Source organism: Nannobrachium achirus (genome assembly GCF_963921795.1).
Source record: "Nannobrachium achirus genome assembly, chromosome: 19".
NCBI classification, from domain to species: domain Eukaryota; kingdom Metazoa; phylum Chordata; class Actinopteri; order Myctophiformes; family Myctophidae; genus Nannobrachium; species Nannobrachium achirus.
In genome coordinates, this window is record NC_137826.1 from 35,988,152 (window position 1) to 36,008,151 (window position 20,000).

General features: G+C 43.5%; 1 protein-coding gene across 1 annotated transcript in view; it reads right to left on the reverse strand.

Moving 5' to 3' along the window:
• jade2 (jade family PHD finger 2) overlaps positions 1-20,000 on the reverse strand; it is a gene marked incomplete at its 3' end in the record, with an annotated part of 304,044 nt that overhangs the window by 126,283 nt on the left and 157,761 nt on the right. The window contains 3 exon segments of the mRNA XM_080749428.1: positions 828-995; positions 6,468-6,679; positions 16,995-17,197. Coding sequence (XP_080605554.1) covers positions 828-995; positions 6,468-6,679; positions 16,995-17,197 — 583 coding nt within the window.

The window sequence follows — 20,000 nt, forward strand, 5'->3', positions numbered from 1 at the left end:
CATCCTGCTCAGTAGCTGTGTTTTACATGTGTAACCCCCCCCCCCCCCCTTCCTCTAACCTCTGAACTCTCCTTCCCATTTTAAAATCCCTCCCATACATCCAATGATTACCTTTGACTAGGGCTGTCATATGATTTTACATGACGATTAATTGTCACTCAAATGATTGCGATTAACGATTTAATTGTGTTTTTGTCATTGACAATTGCATTTCTGTCTGGCTTGCAGGCTTTGAAGTTGCACATGGCAGATTTGACACGTAACCTAAATCTAACTATTAATTTACCCAATGTCTGTCCGTCTGACCGGCTGCCTGCATGCTGACATCACTGATACTACACAATGTCGCCACCATGGTAACAGCCGCATGCTGAAACAATGCCCAAATTTGGAGATGAGCATGGTGAAAAGTTTTCAAAAAGTAAAATAATATATGTTTAACAAAATGTCTATGGCCTACTCGCAGTGAGAACAAGAAATGTGGTGCTGATCTTGCCAGAAAACAAGCAAACAAGTAAATAAACAAACAGATGCCGGCAATTACGTGCTCCGCTGTGATTAAACACAATTATGTGGATGGAGACATGGCTGCCAGGGTCCATTTTGAGCATGAACTTCCATTAAACCAGTGGTTTTCAACTGTTTTCATATCAAGGTCCATTATTTATTCTGCATTTGAGCCATATTCGGCCTCTCAGTCCCCAAACTGGTTATTGTGGATAAGATGTATTTAGAAACATGGGTTTTTCAGAAAACTATTAGGATTAAGAAGACATTCTTTGATATCTTTCATGTGTTTCAGAGTCGCGAGTGTGCGTTGGCCTCACCTCAGGGATCCATAAGGCACAGCTGACGTGGACCCACTTGGTCCCACTGCGGGTGGGCTTCAGGGCCCCTCCTCTCTTGGGGCAGAGCAGGCATTTGGGCTGGACGCCCAGGGCACAGGTCCGACACAGCCAGTTGCCCTGGGGCACCTTCAGGATGCCATAACACGCCTGGAGGGAGAGAGAGAGAGAGAGACAGAGATGATGGAAGGACAGAGAGAGAGATAAAGAAAGAATGGGAAGCGAGGGGGGGGGAGAGAGAAGGTGGAGTGAAAGCGGGTAGAGAGGACAAACAAAGTGGGAAGGGGCAAGAGATTTGGCGGAAAGGGATTGATAAAGAAAAAAAAAGAGGGAGAATATGGACGGTGAGTTAAAAGACGCACAGTACGAGGTGAAGAAAGAGAGAGAGGGGGGGGGGGGGGGATAAGAACAAGGCAGACCGGAAAAGAGACACAAATTGAAGAGGAAAAAAAGGAGCGATAGTTAATGAAGTGAGGGAGCGAGCAAGAGGAGAATGACACAGATGGCGGGGAGAGAGAGAGAGAGGGAGAGAGAGAGAGAGAGAGAGAGAGAGAGAGAGAGAGAGAGAGAGAGAGAGAGAGAGGGGGGGGAGAGAGGGAGGGAGGAAAAATGAAGAGAAAATAATGGATACCATTTATATGGAGCTGTCACCAGGACGTTAATAGTACTTCAAGCAGTGACAGGTGCAGAGAGGAGAGATGTTATTGTAGGAGAGGGTAATCTCTAAAGATAATAAGTCTTTTTCAGCTAAGTCCACAGCAGCCTGTCATATTATCTGTTCACATCCACGCACGCGCGCACGCACACGCGCACACACACAAGAGACCCATGTCGCTTGTCTGGAACGTTATTGTAAGTAAGTAATCTTTCCAGATAACACGCCTGGTTCAATAACATATAAATAAATAATAGAAGAAAATATGGCATGTGGGATAGAACATGTGCGCTAGTTTACTGCATGTGTCGGAATAATAAGTGAGGCGGCAGGTAGAGGTCGGGGGTCGACACACTCAAACAGTTTGTTTTGCTTTAAAGTCAGTCTCGTCTCTGTGGCCGCAGCTGATAGACGGCCGTGCTGCTAGAAAACCTTCAGCTGGACTAGTTAAGCGTTGTACCGTGTGTGTGGCTGGGTGGTTAGTTAAGTTAGATAGAAGTCAAAGAGTTCCTTCTATGATTCCAAAAAAGAGACAATACCTAGCTGTGCTCTATGCTGATGATGTGTCTATGTGTCTATTCAATTAGAACTAATAATACCTTAAAGGAGAATTCCGGACTACCCTTTTTTGAGCGATACAAATGGACGCTTTGGCATTATACCCAACCGTGTGCGGTTGGAGCCGTGGTGGACTAAAGATGAAAAAACAAAAAACCTCTAGGAAATAAAAACGCTAGTCCAGAATTCTCCTTTAATATTGTGATACGAGATGGCAGGTAATTACTTGTACCATGTGTAACTGGGTTTGAAAGAACAGACAGATACACATGCAAGTGTCTAAGAAATTAAACATTATCCTGCTACCCATGACAGGCCTTAATTACCCAGCATCAAAAACCAATGTTGTGGGCCTTAGTCGCTCTCTCTGTTTTGCAAAGTGTCTTTGAATACCTAGAAAAGAGCTATATAAATTGGATGTATCATTATAATTACTAGAAGCTGGGCCGCCCTTCGGGCGGCCCAGCGTCTAGTCGGCGACCTGGCCAACTCGGAACAATGTAAATAGGGAATGAATGCCCCGCCCTTTAATGCAAACCCCATTATACCTGTTTTTTACCTGGTCATAGGACCCGTTTTGACCATCTGTCTGCCTGTGTCCATTTATGCCCATATATGGAGATATTTGTATCTGTCTGTCTGTCTGTCGGCGTCCATTTTATGTCCATATATGGAGATCACTGCAGTTATAGTTCTGGGTCCATTTTATGCCCATGCATATATGGAGATATCTGTCTATCTGCGTCCATTTTATGCCCATATATGGAGTATCTGTCTGTGCCTCCAACTGTGTTGCAGACACAGTGCCGGTTCCCCCTTTAATGCAAACCTCATTATACCTGTTGTCATAGGACCCGTTTTGAACATCTGTTTGCCTGTGTCCATTTATGCCCATATATGGAGATATCTGTATCTGTCTGTCTGTCTGTCTGTCTGTCGGCGTCCATTTTATGTCCATATATGGAGATCACTGCAGTTATAGTTCTGGGTCCATTTTATGCCCATATATGGAGATATCTGTCTATCTGCGTCCATTTTATGCCCATATATGGAGTATCTGTCTGTGCCTCCAACTGTGTTGCAGACACAGTGCCGGTTCCCCCTTTAATGCAAACCTCATTATACCTGTTGTCATAGGACCCGTTTTGAACATCTGTTTGCCTGTGTCCATTTATGCCCATATATGGAGATATCTGTATCTGTCTGTCTGTCTGTCTGTCGGCGTCCATTTTATGTCCATATATGGAGATCACTGCAGTTATAGTTCTGGGTCCATTTTATGCCCATATATGGAGATATCTGTCTATCTGCGTCCATTTTATGCCCATATATGGAGTATCTGTCTGTGCCTCCAATCTGTCTGTCTGTCTGTCTGTCTGTCGGCGTCCATTTTATGTCCATATATGGAGATCACTGCAGTTATAGTTCTGGGTCCATTTTCTGCCCATATATGGAGATATCTGTCTATCTGCGTCCATTTTATGCCCATATATGGAGTATCTGTCTGTGCCTCCAACTGTGTTGCAGACACAGTGCCGGTTCCCCCTTTAATGCAAACCTCATTATACCTGTTGTCATAGGACCCGTTTTGAACATCTGTTTGCCTGTGTCCATTTATGCCCATATATGGAGATATCTGTATCTGTCTGTCTGTCTGTCTGTCGGCGTCCATTTTATGTCCATATATGGAGATCACTGCAGTTATAGTTCTGGGTCCATTTTATGCCCATATATGGAGATATCTGTCTATCTGCGTCCATTTTATGCCCATATATGGAGTATCTGTCTGTGCCTCCAACTGTGTTGCAGACACAGTGCCGGTTCCCCCTTTAATGCAAACCTCATTATACCTGTTGTCATAGGACCCGTTTTGAACATCTGTTTGCCTGTGTCCATTTATGCCCATATATGGAGATATCTGTATCTGTCTGTCTGCGTCCATTTTATGCCCATATATGGAGATCTTTGACCATCTGTTTGCCTCTGTCCGTTTATGTCCATATATGGAGATATCTGGCTATCTGCGTCCATTTTATGCCCATATATGGATATATGGAGATCACTGCAGTTATAGTTCTGGGTCCATTTTATGCCCATATATGGAGATATCTGTCTATGGAGAACGCGCGTGCCCGTGGGACGAACGGTTCTCGAGATACGCGGATTACCTACATACATACACACTCACAGATATTTTTTGTTGACTCATGTGGCGTACGTGATGTCAGAGACTTTTATGAAGTGATGTCACAATGAGTCAGAGCTTTCGCCGATTTCCTCAGAAACAGCCTGATGTCAACAATCAACCCCGCATAAGGAGATTCCGAACGTTTCGCGCCGGTTCGGGAAAACCGCGCGTCGGGTCGGGTCGAGACCCGGCACTGCACTCCGTGCCGCGGCGGGGAACGCGCGTGCCGAATCTGAAGCCGGTGGGACGAACGGTTCTCGAGATACGTGGATTACAAACACACACACACGCACGCAGAGACTTCTCGCATTTATAGATAGATTATCATTATTATTATTATATTAAAGCTACACTTGTATGTAACTTTCCTCTTCTAGCCCATATTTGAACCTGTCTAGGTGAGACAACCTTTGAAACGATCCAAATGTCTCAATAGAAGAGCAAGCATACAACATTTTCGAGCAGTGCTCCTGGAAGGAGCTAAGCTCCAACATCTGGCTTTGTCCGGGCCCTGAAACATGGCCTACATCTGGCCTACATCTTGGCACAAAGCGCTTGTACGCCCAGGGTCACATTGGCCAAGATTTAGGGGACGCTTAATGAAATTAACTCATAAATAGCACCGCTCACTTCACACTAGGTGTGATTTTTTTCTTTTCTTTTTACATACAGTAGAGCAGCTTTAAAATGACAAGTTTTAGCTAGCAGATAAAACTAGGAGAACAAATGTCACATTGGCAGAATGTATGCAGTAGAGTTTTGACCGTGCTGTGGGCAATGTAGTGTAAATACTCACGGGGACCTTCAGACTAATTAACGCTGCATCTCATTGACAAACGCAGACAACCTTTCAGACCTCAGGACACTGCTGCTCACCGGCACTTTTAGAACAGTGTCCCACGCTCCATGTAGTGGAGGTGTTTAACATAACGCTTGTCGGGGAAAAACCTCATACAGTACGTCCAAAACGATTCCTTTTTATTGTTATTTTAAAAACAATATAAATTTCTAGTGAAAATAGACGATCTACAAGCTCACAACTTGTCGCATTACGACGTGTTGTGAGCTTGTACTATAGATCTGCCATTTTTTATACTTTTTTTTTTCACTACTTTTGTGCGACACTCTTTGTGCGACATGTCAAACATGGAGGGACACGTACGGTTTCTGCCCGACAGCGATGATAATTGTGTCGAGGTAAAATAAGAGTCTCAGAGCTGCATCAAACTCCTGAATGCCCAAGGACCATAAACCCTTACATTTCATATATAAAAAAGGTGTTAGATTTGTCACTGTATCAACAGAAGCAACCAAGCATCCAAGGTTCTTTGGAAATAATAACCTACACCGTTTTATATAATTTATTTTATAAGGGCTTGACCTAGGGTCTCTCCACCGCAAAGCCAAACACCAGGACTTCATTTCCACTTAACTTTAACTCCCAGGACCAAAAGAAACAACTTTTCTGAGAGGTGCCGATGAAAAATGATGTGTCGCAATAGCACTGCATACAAAGTTCATGGCACTTATTCTGATCTTGCACTTCGTAGAAGTTGCTCAGGATAATAAAACCATTTCAATCAAATTATAAATTTCTATAGTTTTTTTTTTCAGGGTCAAGGAAATTAGCGTTTTGAAATGTACCGACTTTTTCATAAATGGTAAGTGGTGCATTTATATAGTGCTTTTATCCAAAGTGCTTTGAAATGTGCATTTACATTGAACCATTCATTCACACAACAATGGAAACCATGCAGGCCACGGCGGGAGCAGTTATGGGTTCAGTGTCTTGCTCAAGGACACTTCAACAGTAACACAGGGGGAGCCTGGGGGATCCCCCCCCCCTCCCACACACACACACACACACACCAAAATCATCTAAGCATATAGTATAAACTGCTGTGCTGCCTCCGGGTGACTGATTTCCCCCCTTGGGATAATAAAGGTATCTATCTATCTATCTATCTACATAGCTGGCTGATTAGCATAAATTGATTTTTGTATCTATTGTAGAGACATTGTCATTTTACAGTATATATTCGTGAACGGAAATGACGAACGGATCCCAGCTTCCGTTCCTCGGATTTGGGGAGGTGTAGTTCCAGACTCCACAGATTGTGGAATGGTTGTCCGGGGCCTACGTGAGACACAGGACAAAAGAAATATTGTACCACTAACTACCACTCCTCTCTCCCTCCCCTCCTCCGTCCCCCGGCCTCACCTGGTGCACGCAGACGTTGCACTTGTCACAGAAGACCATCTCGTTGCCGTCCTCGCCCTCTGGCGAGCGGCACACGTCGCACACCACGTCCTCGTCGTACTCGATGCCCAGGCCCTCCTCCGTCTCGATGGCCTGCTGCATCTTCTCCTGGCACACGCTCTCCAGCTCCACCAGCGCTCGCTCCATGGTCAGCTCGTCCAGCTCTGGCAAGTCTGGGTGGAGGAGACAAGACAGGGTGGAGAGGAGAGGAGAGGAGAAAGGGAGAGAGGAGTGGTAGTTAGTGGTACAATATTTGTTTTGTCCTGTGTATCGACAAAGATGAAACATACACACGGCAGTGTGGAGTGGAGTATACTAGGGACAGAAGACAGGAGTATCCCAGTAAACTGTGGAGTACCTCAAGGGAGTATACTAGGACCACTGTTGTTCTTAATATACGTAAACGACATGTCATCTGCTTGTGACTGCAATCTGTTTCTGTTCGCGGATGACTCGGCTCTCCTAGTCTCCGGCAGAGACTTATTGCAGGTTGAAAAGGCCCTTAACTGTGAACTTAACAAGATCTGCACCTGGCTCAATGACAACAGACTCTCAATTCACCTAGGCAAAACTGAATGTATCCTCTTTGGATCTAGTCAGAAACTTAGCCTAGTTGAGAACTTCACAATTAAAGTAGGTGACACTGTGATAGAAAGAAAAAACTACATCTGCTACCTGGGTTGCATCCTGGAGGCTAACCTATCCAGTGAAAAAATGACCACCAAGGTAATCAATAAAGTCAACCAACGAATTCGCTTCTTGCAAAGGGTTGCCCCGCTGATCAATACTAAATCCCGAAAGACACTAGGAGGAGCTCTTATTGGGCCCCTCATTGATTACGGAGTCCTTGTCTGGTATTGCGACGCCCCAGCCGCCTTAAAGTTAAATCTTCAAACAGCCCAAAACAAACTAATTAGGGTTGTGCTTGGTCTCCCTCCTCTGACCCACCTTACCGATCATCACCACGAAAGCGTGGGATGGCTCAAAGTAGCTGACAGAGTACAGCATCTTGCAATGGGCCTGGTGTACAAGATACACTACACCTCCAAGATTCCCATGTACCTGACAAACTACTTCTTAAAGGTCAAGGATGTTCACGACCACAACACCAGAGGCAGCTCCACTAATCATCATCAACGTAGATTTAACACTAAACAAGGCTCTAACTCGTTCTCCTGCTACACCATCAACATGTGGAACGCCCTTCCTCAAGCCCTAAAGGAGAGCAAATCCCTAGCCTCCTTCAAAATTGGTATGAAAAGTCACCTTCAGACAGCTGCTACCCGTGACTTGTAAATAGACTAAGCCCCCATGCCCCCCCCCCCCCCCCTTTTTTTATTATTCTTTTTTCTGCCTTTGTATTTTGATGTTATGCTTTTGAAACTGATATTATCCTAGATAAAGTACTATGTTCTATCCGTCTGTCTTTCAATGTTATATGAGATACTTAAAGTGTGGTTCCTGTGGAAATAAGCCTCGGCTTTCTAGGATCTCCTTTTAGTTGACCTTGTACCAGTGATTTGTACTGTCATGAAACTGTACTTTTTTCTATTGCAAACTTCTAATAAATTCTTCAATCAATCAATCAATGGATGGAACTCGAATCAAGGGTCCACTACAAACTCAATAACACATTTATTGAGTACCCGCTATCAATAAGCTTTAGGCTTACTGTAGCAAGCTTGTTATCGAGCATAGCGGCCCATGATGTCATGTTTAAACAATCAAGACAAGAGGCGATCAAGAAAGTATTACAGTGTTATTCATCATATAAAGCCATTTAACATTTATTGCACACTAATGAATGATTGCTTTAATGATATTTAATGATAATATTTGTTACTTTTGTCAAATGTAATCTTCATAGATGGTGGTCAGACAGAATTTGTCTCACGTCTTTCCACAAAATATTAGAAAACGCTCAATAGTGGGCTCGATAAGCAGGACCGTTAACTCACTTAGCGCCGAGCGAGCCAGATTTCAATATGAATCTGCGCTTATAACGCCAGGAAATAGCTATATTGAATCCCCAAAATCACATTACATAAACAGGTACACGTGCCTGCAGATGCCACAAGATGACCACTAGAGTGAGCCATAGCTCATAGACTTTCCATGGTCCCATGTTAAGTCAGAATAAAAAACAAGGTTCATGACATAACAGGATGGTACAATGACATGCTCTCCATTGACATTCAATGGACAGGCCGCGGGCCGCCATTTGAGCTCAATACTGCTCAATTCGTGCTTGATCGTCTCAAACTACCATTGGTATGGGCATCGGAACGTATATAGATGCCACACAGAAAGTTTCCGAATCAAAATCCGACCTAGTGAAGCTACGTGAGGGTCGGATGGTTTGCATTGAGCCTAGCGGCTAACAGAGGCCTACGTAAACAGGAAGCTATGGCTTAAAGGTGACGTCATAATCGTATCCTTTTTTTTCACGGTTTTCATCTGTATGCTAGTCGAAGGTAAGCTAACCGTTCCGCTCCGTCTATCAACCCAAATTAAAAGCTTAAACAATGCTTTTATATAAAAGTCGCTCCGAGTCGCTCGGCACTAAACGCCATCATTAGTTAGTCGCCCCGAAAGTCGCTCGGCGCTAAGTGAGTTTTAAGGTGCTCATTATCAATAAAAAGTATCCCTAGACGGGAGGATAGAGAGAGGGAAGAAGAGAGAAAGGGAGACAAGATGACAGGAGAGAACAGGAGAGGAGGCGAGAGAAGTGGGCAAAAAAGAGGGGAGGAGAAAAGATGAAATGAGATGAGATTAGAGGACAGGACAGGAGAGGAAAGGAGACAAGGAAAGGACAGGAGACGAGAAGAGAGGACAGGAGACCAGACAAAGGGTGCCAAGAATAGGGCCTGGGAACGTAGTTGATTAACATCTCAAAGTAACACATTGTTCAAAGGCTCTTTAAATAGTTAATGAAATTGATTTCACTGGCAAATTAATTTTGCTTCTCCCTCATGAAAACTTAAAGGACTAATAATGACAGCAGGCAGAGTCAACAGCCTGGTTTGAACTGTACTGGATGAGCTGTTTATTACCTAGCCTATGGGAAGAGGAATTATGTCCACCTGATGAAATATGCAACTGTAATCCTGACTAATTACTGAGTTGGAGGCTTCCAGTGGACGACATTAATGATTACAATACACACATCTAATCAAATAAAACATCAATGTTGTGACATAAAATATACAGCATAAGCGATTACTCTTAGGCAAGAATAGTCAAGAAAATGTGAGAAAAGATGTTGGGATTGTGAGATTATACAACATTAACAGTGTTATTGTCGTTATTCACAACCGGTAGCAGCTGTAAACAGAATAAAGAATTCATTTATTACTGAATACTTCATGGCTGTCTGACCCAAGAGTAACACCAGAAGAAATCAGATTACATTTCCAAATATAACAGTGGATTACATTATCGTTGAGAACTTTATCAGTAAACAGCAACGGAAAATACTTTCAAAGATTTACGGTGTGTTCTTTTTTTCCAGCACCGTTAAAAACAGACACTTTTGGCTCAATCATTGATTAAGTATTAAAAAACAGAGCGCACACTGTCCCAGATTTCTTATTTATGAGATATTTTATGGAATTATTTGGGGGATTCAGCGCCCTGCTGGGAGTTTTCTTGGGAGTGCTTTGGTTTTCATCTGTTATTTATAATAGTCAGCTCCTACCCAAAAACAACATTACTTATGACTCTTTAGCGTCGTTATTATCAGAGGAGTTCATCTGAACACTGAGCTGTGGCATCAATTATAGCAGTAGTGGTTCGCAAACCAGGGACGTGCTGGGCCCCTGATTCAGCCCGGGAAAAAGAGTTGTAGAGGCCCTCGTTGCGCGCTATAGAGAGAGATCTCTCTCTATAGCACTGCTGTTACTCAAAGATTTGCCATTTCAGATCATGACAAGTGACAAGCCAGTGGGCCAATTACATGAGTTATATTTCGTCGTTGTCGGGTGGAAACCTTATATGTCCAAAACCGTTTGTTTTGTATTTATCATTTTAAAAATGATTTAAACTAGTGAAAACAGCCGATCTACAAGCACACAACGCCTCGCACCGCGAGGCGTTGTGTGCTTGTAGATCTGCTGTTTTCACTACTTTTGTGCAAACAGTTTAATTTTTACTTTTGTGCAAACAGTTATATTTTCGGGAGTTGTCCCGCTTTTCCCAATGGCCAGCACGTCCCTGTCCCAAACGCTTTTAGCTCAACACCAAAAAAGAGGAATAAGACGTTTGCCTGGGACCCAAACCAGTGAAAATAGCAGATCTACAAGGTCACAGCGCATCGCTTGGCGCCACGCTGCGAGCTTGCAGATCTGCTATTTTCACTACTTCTTAAACATTTGTCTTTGATTATTTTGATTTACATTAACGTACACATTTCCGTGACTGCAAAGACAAAACGAAAGCGGGGAAGAGGCGGTGTTGATGTGACTTCAGTCTGTCGGGGAAATTCTCGAACATTGAATACTTCGGCAATTAATCATTTATTTTTTTAAGGCAATTAATGCTTTTTAATCACTAAAAGCATTGGTCCTCATTAGTAATAAAAAAAAAACTTGACTTTGTTCCAGATTCCCTTTCATGATCTGTTCAAAGGACAAAAATAGTATTATCAAAATGATATCATATCATTTCATCTTATAATTGATCCACTGTCTACTATTAATAGTGAATAGGTTGTTAGAGATAAATCATTCTGCTTTGAATGAAGCTCACCATCAGTGGGTTGAGTGAAGGTCAGTGAATGAGACAGACAGCGCTACCAGGCTTTAGTTTAGAGCTTTGATTCTGTATCATATCATACAATCTTCCAGTACAGTGACTTGCCTGGAATACAATGAATCTGTAACAATTTTTATGACATGTCTATGAAATGTCTGTAATGCATTATGAACACAAAATGCATTTTAATCTGCTTCCAAGTAACACGGTATAATTACACTTTATAATCACTCATAAGTACTGATAAGTACTCATAATGCAATCAATTATAACACATTATCAGCTCAGCAAAAACAATACTGTTGTTTCCTAGAGGCAAACAGACTAATTCTACACTGTTATAAGAAGATTATAATGAATTTGAAGTATGTTTATAATGCACTAATATATGGGCTACTGTATATAGAACAGCGATTCCAAAACGTTTTAGCTTGAGAAGCAAAACTTGTCTTTTTTATTTTTTATTCCTTCCTGATTATCTTCATGGAATTGTTTAGATTTTTATATTTTTTGGTATCATCGCGAGAGATCAGGGATTATTTTCCAACTCCAGGACACCCGTGGGCATGGCAGATCTATAGATGTGCTATTTTCAAAAGATCTCTATACATTTGCAAACAGGACTTGAGTACTTTTTCCACCACTGGTGTTTGGGGATTAAGAGGCTGTTGTACCAGAGGAGAGGGAAGTGAAGTTAGACATTAACTGGCTGTGACATTTACATCATGTACTGTACAAGAGGAGGAACGATACACTTCAAACACGTGTGTTTGTACGTGCACGTCCGCAAACAGAATGCGTGTGCATTCAATTGTGTGTGTGTGTGTGTGTGTGTGTGTGTGTGTGTGTGTGTGTGTGTGTGTGTGTGTGTGAGAGTGTGTGCGTGCGTGTTCGCGTACTTGACAAGAGTGCACTCATTAAAAGCTGGGCTATTTGTATGTGCTTATCTATGTGCATGGAAACACAAACACACTCTGGCTGGATACAGGGTCTATTGTCCTTCAGGGGATATTCCCTTGACTACATTCTCTCCCTGTAGAACCTAACTCTAAAGCCCTTTGCACACAGGCGTGTTTTATCCGCACGGATAAAACAGACTATTTCATTTTTTTTAAAGAAAACAATGATTCTCTACGACCTCATGCACACCGGATCCGAATTAGCCGTGCGACGAGTGGCTGCGGCCGTGCGTTTTTTTTCTCGATCGAACCCAGTTCGATTTGTGCGTCTTGTCGCATGCGGTAAAAAACTCATCACTCCTTTCATGACTCCTTTTGGGATCCGCAGTGTGGATTCCGCACAGCAATTGCACACCAAATCCAATGCGTTTTACCCAGTTCGATTTGTGCGTATTGTCGCATGGGGTAAAAAACTCATCACTCCTTTCATGACTCCTTTTGGGATCCGCAGTGTGGATTCCGCACAGCATTGCACACCAAATCCAATGCGTTTTATTCATGCAGCAAACGAAAAAAACGCAACTGTCCTGTGTGCAAAGGGCTTAAGTCTATTCTAACTTTTTTTGCTTAATGTGTATGGTAGAGTTGTTTAACAACACATACACAGCCATTTACAATATGCTTGTGCGCCTATACTGCCAGGAATATTATTAATTTCCAAGTTATCAGTAGCCTATCCCAGCAGGGATAATATAATTGCAGAATGTAGTACACGTACTATACCACTAGAGTGTGCCCAACGATTAGGTCTTGCAGTCTGGACTCAGCTTGGACAGCATGTGGACCATAATGGCCGCCTATGGAGCCGCCATTATGGCTCCCGGTCCGCCGAACGGGAGCCATCCTGGAGCGAGTGCACGTCGTGCACACGCCGTATACACTCGTTTTGGATCCTGAGTGACCACTCTGTCAGCCTGCCATTTTTTTCCGAATGAAAATCCGTCTAAATATGGTAAAGTTTGATAAGAAAAACGTCAGCTTTCAATGCTATGGAAAGGCCTATGCTTTGTTATGGCCGAACGACTTCCGGGTTACGTCATCGATGATGTCATTTCCAGCGCATTTTTATAGCTTAAGCTTATATGAACCTAGAATGGTCATTTATAGCTCAAAAAATGTCAAAAAAATACCAAAATAATCAGAAAATGATCCCCAAGGCGACGTTTGGCGATCTGGCTGGCTGGGCTTCCTCAAAATGGCGATGGAAGGCGATTTGAGAGTTAATAGAGTAAAACCATCACATCTGCAGTGGTTGGAGGTGGGCCTCCCCACGCTTCCATTCTCTTGAAAAATACATTTGAATTATATAGTATATACAATTTTCTCTCAAAATGTTAGATTTTCTTTTTCATATTTTGAAATAAATAAATAGTAAGAAACGTATGTGTCCGCTTTCATCATATTTTTCAACATGACAACCAAACCAAAACATTCTCACTTTCCCAAAAACTTCCACACTTCATAAAAGGACAACAGCTCCTACTATCTAGCATAGTAAAACTCCAGGGATGAGGGACTTAGGCAGAGAATGCTGAATCATCCATTACACAGTAGTGTGCACCAATCACCTGGGACGTTAGTGAATTAAAAACACAAGGACTTTTCAGCTCCAAGAACTTTACACATAAAAGACCGCCTGTGTGCAGTTGAGAGGAGCCGTACTTCATAATCGCACAGCAGGCAGAATAAATAAGGCCCCTCTGTCGGTCCCCCCCGGGGGGGTTTAAAAACACAATTATTATTCCTTATCTCTTAAGAGTTCAATCAGATTGCAAATAATAAACTCGCCGGAGATTGGAGCGAACGCTAGAGATCTGCGCCTGTCACCGCGCCAAGACGGAGGGAGAGAGAGAGAGAGAGAGAGAGAGAGAGAGAGAGAGAGAGAGGGAGAGGAGGGGGACAAAGAGAGATAGATGATAGAAGGCAGAGTGTTTGCAATGAAGGGGAGGGGAGAAAGGGATGGATAGAGAGAACAGAGATGAGTAGAGAGGAGAGGGGCGGAGAGGCGAGAGGTTGGAGACATAAAATGCCATGTCATGATGGAGGAGGGAGGGGAGGAGAGAGCGGTGGAGGGAGAGAGCGAAAGAGACAGAGGGAGAAGTAGTTGAAAGGAATGAATGGGAGAGGAGAGGAGAAGAGCAGAGCAGTATGGAGGGATGAGAGAAAAAAAGAGACTGAACTAGAAGCAGTGCTCTTCCGAGCACAGGTCTCCACCAGGCTGTGTGTCCTGGTGGTGCTACTGTATAATAGGCCAATGTAAAAAGGGTGGCATATGTTCTTCACCATAGATCTTTCATGGAAATCGGACGCTGCATGCATGATTTGAAGCATTGTGTTCCAAAAATGTGTTTTGCTAAACTCTACCTGCTGGTGGCGCTATAACAGGCCAATGTGAAAAAAGGTAGCATTTGTTCCTTGACCTAGTGGGAATATGTGTGGCAAATTTCACGGTAATCGCAAGCTGCGTTGATGATTTGAAGCATTTTGTTCAAAAACGGAGCAATCCTGCAAACTTTAGAAGCTAATATTAGCCAATCAGGATGGAATATGAAATATCAGACCGATCGGACGACTATAGAGATACTGTGTACCGATTTGCGTGATTTTTGGATAAAATCTCAAGGAGTAATATGCAAAAATGTGTTTTACATAAGTCGGCCCAAAGGTGGCGCTATAAAAGGCTGATGTGAAAAATGCAGGGCAAAGGTTTATCCTTAGCCTCTAGGGAGTGCGCTTACAAAGTTTGAAACTGATCGGTGGAGTTATAGGTAAAACCACAAATCGGCCTGTTATAGCGCCACCATGAGGCTGATTTAAAAAAAAATAAGTGGCATTTCTTCCTCGGCCTAGTGGGAACGTGTGTGCGCGATTTCATGATAATTGCACTTTGCGTTTGGGATTTGAGGCATTTTGTTCAAAACGGCTCAATCCTACAAACTTTGGAAGCCAATCTTAGCCAATCAGGAAGGAATATGCAAAATCGGACAGATCTGTGTCGATCACATGACTGTCGAGATACTGCCTACCGATTTGTAGGATTTTTGGACAAAATCTGTAAGAGTAGTGCACAGAAATGTGTTTTGCGAACATCGGCCACTAGGTGGCGCTAGAAAAGGCCCATTTGAAAACTTTAGGGCAGAGGTTCTAGATTGGCATCCAGGGAATGTGTGTGCTCACTTTGGCAGCGACCGGGCCAACGGCGACTGAGATTAGCTGCACACAAACTGCGAGGACACACAGACGGACGGACGGACGCACGGACGGACGCACGGACGGACGAAGGGGAAAACATACTCTCCCCCAAGCCTTCGGCTGGTGGAGACAACGAGACGGATACAGAGCAAAGGACAGTCATTTGGTGTGTGTGTGTGTGCGCGCGCGGGTGTGTGCGAGCGTATTCTTGGGCCCAGGCCCAAGAATCCAGTGGGAAGATCTTTACTGTGTACATAAAGAGATCAGTGAGGCGCGACCTTTAACCCCTGTGCGCTGCACCGTGCCCCCGCTCTGTCACCAGAGGGACTGTGAGACGGCCCAGCGGGACACTGGAGGACACTGGAAGTGTTCTTTACAAAGACAGCCGTGCACTGGGAGAAGACACCGTGTCAAAGGCCGCAGTTAATCCGTTTACGATGGGAACTCCAAACTTAACTCCACGGCTTAATATACATATCAATTCGGGGGAGTCTTTGACATGAAGATGTTTGAGAACCACTACTTAACAATACATCATACAGCAGGGGTCTTCAACGTTTTCTTAGTTGAGAGAGAGATGAAGCAGGGACCCCCACAACCTTTTCAGAGATTCCATAGTTTCATTTTTTTACAGCACAATCATCAGTGTATTTTGGATTCATGTCAATTTGTATTTTCAGATATTTAACCACTTAAACCGTCAATACTTAATAAACTTGACCTTTCACTCTGTACTTAGTCTGCTCTTTAGGCGATCTAAAGCTCACAACGCCTCGCAGTGCGAGGCGTTGTGAGCTTGTAGATCGCCTATTTTTGGCTAAAGTTCTCAGAACATGGACACTAGTGTTCAAATGGTCAAAAAGCGAAAAAGGATTCTATCACTCAAAGATTTGGAGGACCCCCTGTAGTAACTCTGAGGACCCCCTGTTGAAGACCCTTGCATTACAGTATGTCACACCAGACGACAAGGATAAAGACAATGATGTATTGTCCTCTTTGGACATAAAGCCCTGTACTGTATGTTGCACAGTAACACTGTACTGTACTGTACTGTACAGTACTGTACTGTACTGTGTGCAGGGGCGTCACACCAAATTCTGGGCCCTGGGTACAAGGATTCACTGTGGGCCCCCCATGAATGTTAACTATTGAAAAATAGCAGATATACAAGCTCGGTGCCGCGCTGCGAGCTTGTAGATCTGCTATTTTTGAAAAATCGTGAAAATGTGTGCCAAGAAACCTATGTTTCCATGTCAGTGATGCTCAAACTTTTTCATGTGAAGGACCCCCCCCCCATCTCAAAATATTTAGTCGCAGGGACCCCCCAGAAGCAAAATTTGAGTTACAAATGTTCACTTAAAAAAATACATATATTCAAAGATTTGCGCACATTTTCACGACTTTTCAAAAATAGCAGATCTACAAGCTCGCAGCGCGGCACTCGGTGCCGCGCTGTGAGCTTGTATATCTGCTATTTTTCAATAGATAAAAGTTACAAGGGCCCCTTCACCTTGGGCCCCAGTAACTCAGTCCCACTTTCCTACCCCTTGTGACGCCCCTGTACTGTGTGTGACCGTGAGCTCACCCATGAGTCTGAACTCCTGGTTCACCAGCTCCAGCCATGACACGTCCAGGTCGTCCAGGTCATAGTGGCGGCGGCTGGGGGCCCACGCCACCACGCTCCTCCCCTCGCCCACCTCCCCTCCTCCTCCTCCTCCGCCCTCCTCCGTCCCTGGCCTGCCACGGGACGAGCCATACAGCGGGGCACTCGATGACTCCGGGAGCAGCCTGGGAGAGAGAGAGAGAGAGAGAGGAACACAGATATTATGTTTGGATGAGTGTTTTTGGTGACCTGCATTAAAGGTGACGATATGGTAGCTTTGTTCCACAGTGAAACATTTCACATTGTGACACTTTATGAGATCAGTGTATCTCAAACTTTGACAGTATATAAATGGAACCAAATGGACCCTAATGGGTCCATTTGGTTCCATTTGTACACTGTCAAAGTTACAGACTTGTAAGGGTCAATTTAGATCCCCATAAAGGAACCTAGAGAGTCCTTGAAATCCACTTTGAGATCCACTGCTGCAGATAGTCTATTTTTGAATAAATGGTAAAATAGGGCTTAATTGGATAGTGTTAGTGTTTAATAATAATCTACAAAGTAACTTAAAATGGTAATGCTAGAGTAAAGTAAAACCACCTCAGAGTTGTACGTAGGTATAGTACTTGAGTGTTACTTGCCACCTCTGGCACTTGCTCTGCTAAAGGTGTTGATGTCGCAAAATTGAATACATTTTCATTCAACAAAAGGCAAATTGCAGTAAGTCCTCGGTTGACAGACAGAGTGATATAACACTTTTATAGTCAGGAGCCATTACACAATAGATACAAAATAATAACCTTCAGGTCAACAGATTTTGTTTTCTTTGTTTGATACGGAATATACACAATTTTACAGTATATTGAAAGTTTAGAATTTAATTCATCTTCAAAGGAAGAATGCACTACTATTGCTATTGCATAACAGAGACTATGACAGACCATTGGCACCGGAGAATTCCCACCGATAATAAAAGCCAATTGAACATGCAGCACAGCAGTCACAGCCAGGCAGCCCTAGACCAAGACAATAAGAGCAATGGATGAGTCAGTGTCCACAGCTGAAACAAAACTAAAATAAACGTGTGGGCTTTTAAATCACATTATGATATTGCATGGCATGCAGAGTGCAAAGAAACACTCGTTAATCTCTTTCAACCTTATTTCCCTATACGTGTGCCCACAGTCCAGTATATCTTTTATATTGTTATCCTATTTTAATAATGTTATGCTACTACTTATCCTGACCTGTACTTGTTCTCTCCCTCACTTGTATCTTTGTTTCAGTCTTATTGAGGTTTCCATCTGTCTGTCTGTATGTCTGTCTGTCTGTCTGTCTTGGGCATGTACCTATAGGCGCACATTTTTTTAAATGATCCAAAATGTCAGAAAATTGCATTTTGACAAATTATAAAATAGGCCATAACCACTTAAATTCCTTTAAGAAAACCGGACTTGAGTTACAACTGCACTTTGACCGCTTTTCCCCCCCATATGGACCAAACCTCTTTGCAAAAAAATAGCAAACTTTCCAACATCCCATCGTGCATTGCGCAGAAGGCGAGCGGCATTTTCGGCGTCGCAGCTGAGTGTGATCTACAAGCTCACAACGGTTGCATCTGCCACGCGACGTGAGCTGTATGTCTGCTGTTAACCGGAAGTGTCCCGCAGATAATGCTACAGTAAAGTCTTGCGGAAACAGGTGGATACATGTCGCATCGACCTTGTAGATCTGCTATTTTGCCGCAAATGTTCCCCCCCAGAATACTAGACATTGTGAGGTTCAAGTGGTAAAGTTCTCACAGCAAGGGAAACCATAGCTACAGTAGCACATCACTTTGATATGGGGTGATAGCAGAGTGAAAGCATAGCTAAGCGCACAGTACTTAATATGGGGTGAAGCAGAGTGAAGCCTAACTAGCACATTACTTTGCTATGGGGTGAAGCAGAGTGAAGCCATAGCTAGCACAGTACTTTGCTATGGGGTGAAGCAGCGTGAAGCCATAACTAGCACATTACTTTGCTATGGGGTGAAGCAGAGTGTGGACCACCACCATGCACCCCCTGCCTGGCAGGAGGAGCAGTGTGCAGCCTGCAGCAGACAGTGTGACTGCCAGCGACTAATGCATTTCTCATAGTAAGCCTGGCGGTGGCAGGCAAGGCAGCCCCTCTAAGCTGTGTCTAGTCTATGGAGCCCCAGGACGCATGGCCTGGAAACCAGGTCAGGAACTCTGCTTGACCCACCAGTAACCAATACAAGCTATCACACACACACATGCACGCAGCTGCAGATACACACAAACGCAGACGGACCAAGACGCACGAGCGCACACACACACACACACACACACACACACACACACACACACACACACACACACACACACACACACACACACACACACACACACACACACACACACACACACACACACACACACACACACACACACACACACACACACACACACACGGTTCCATTTGTTCCATACAGACTTGTATGGGTCAATTTAGACCCCCATAAAGGAACCCACAAAAGTCCCAGGAATCCACTTTGAGAACCAATGCAGTAGACTATCTACAAGCTTACAGAGCGCTTGCCTTGCACATCTGCTATTTTCAGTGAATGTTAGAGCCAGAATAGGAAAACTACCGGGTAGTGTTCATTCAGATGGTTAATTATCACGCGATACAGTAGATAGTAACTATAAAACAACCTTTATTTAACCAGGAAGCAGGGCTTAGTCAATTAACCCAAACCGATATTTAGAACCACGAATCGACACAAAAAACTCTAATAGCCTAAAGTTTTAAAATAATTGTGACATTAATTTGAAGTCATATCGCTTAGCCCTACCGGGAAGTCACAATGAGGCTATTGTGGGCATGTCATTAATATACAGTATATACCGTACAAATAAAAAGATTAAAAACCAAATCATGTTCCACATTATCATCATCAATAACACCTTCATAAGTGTGTGTG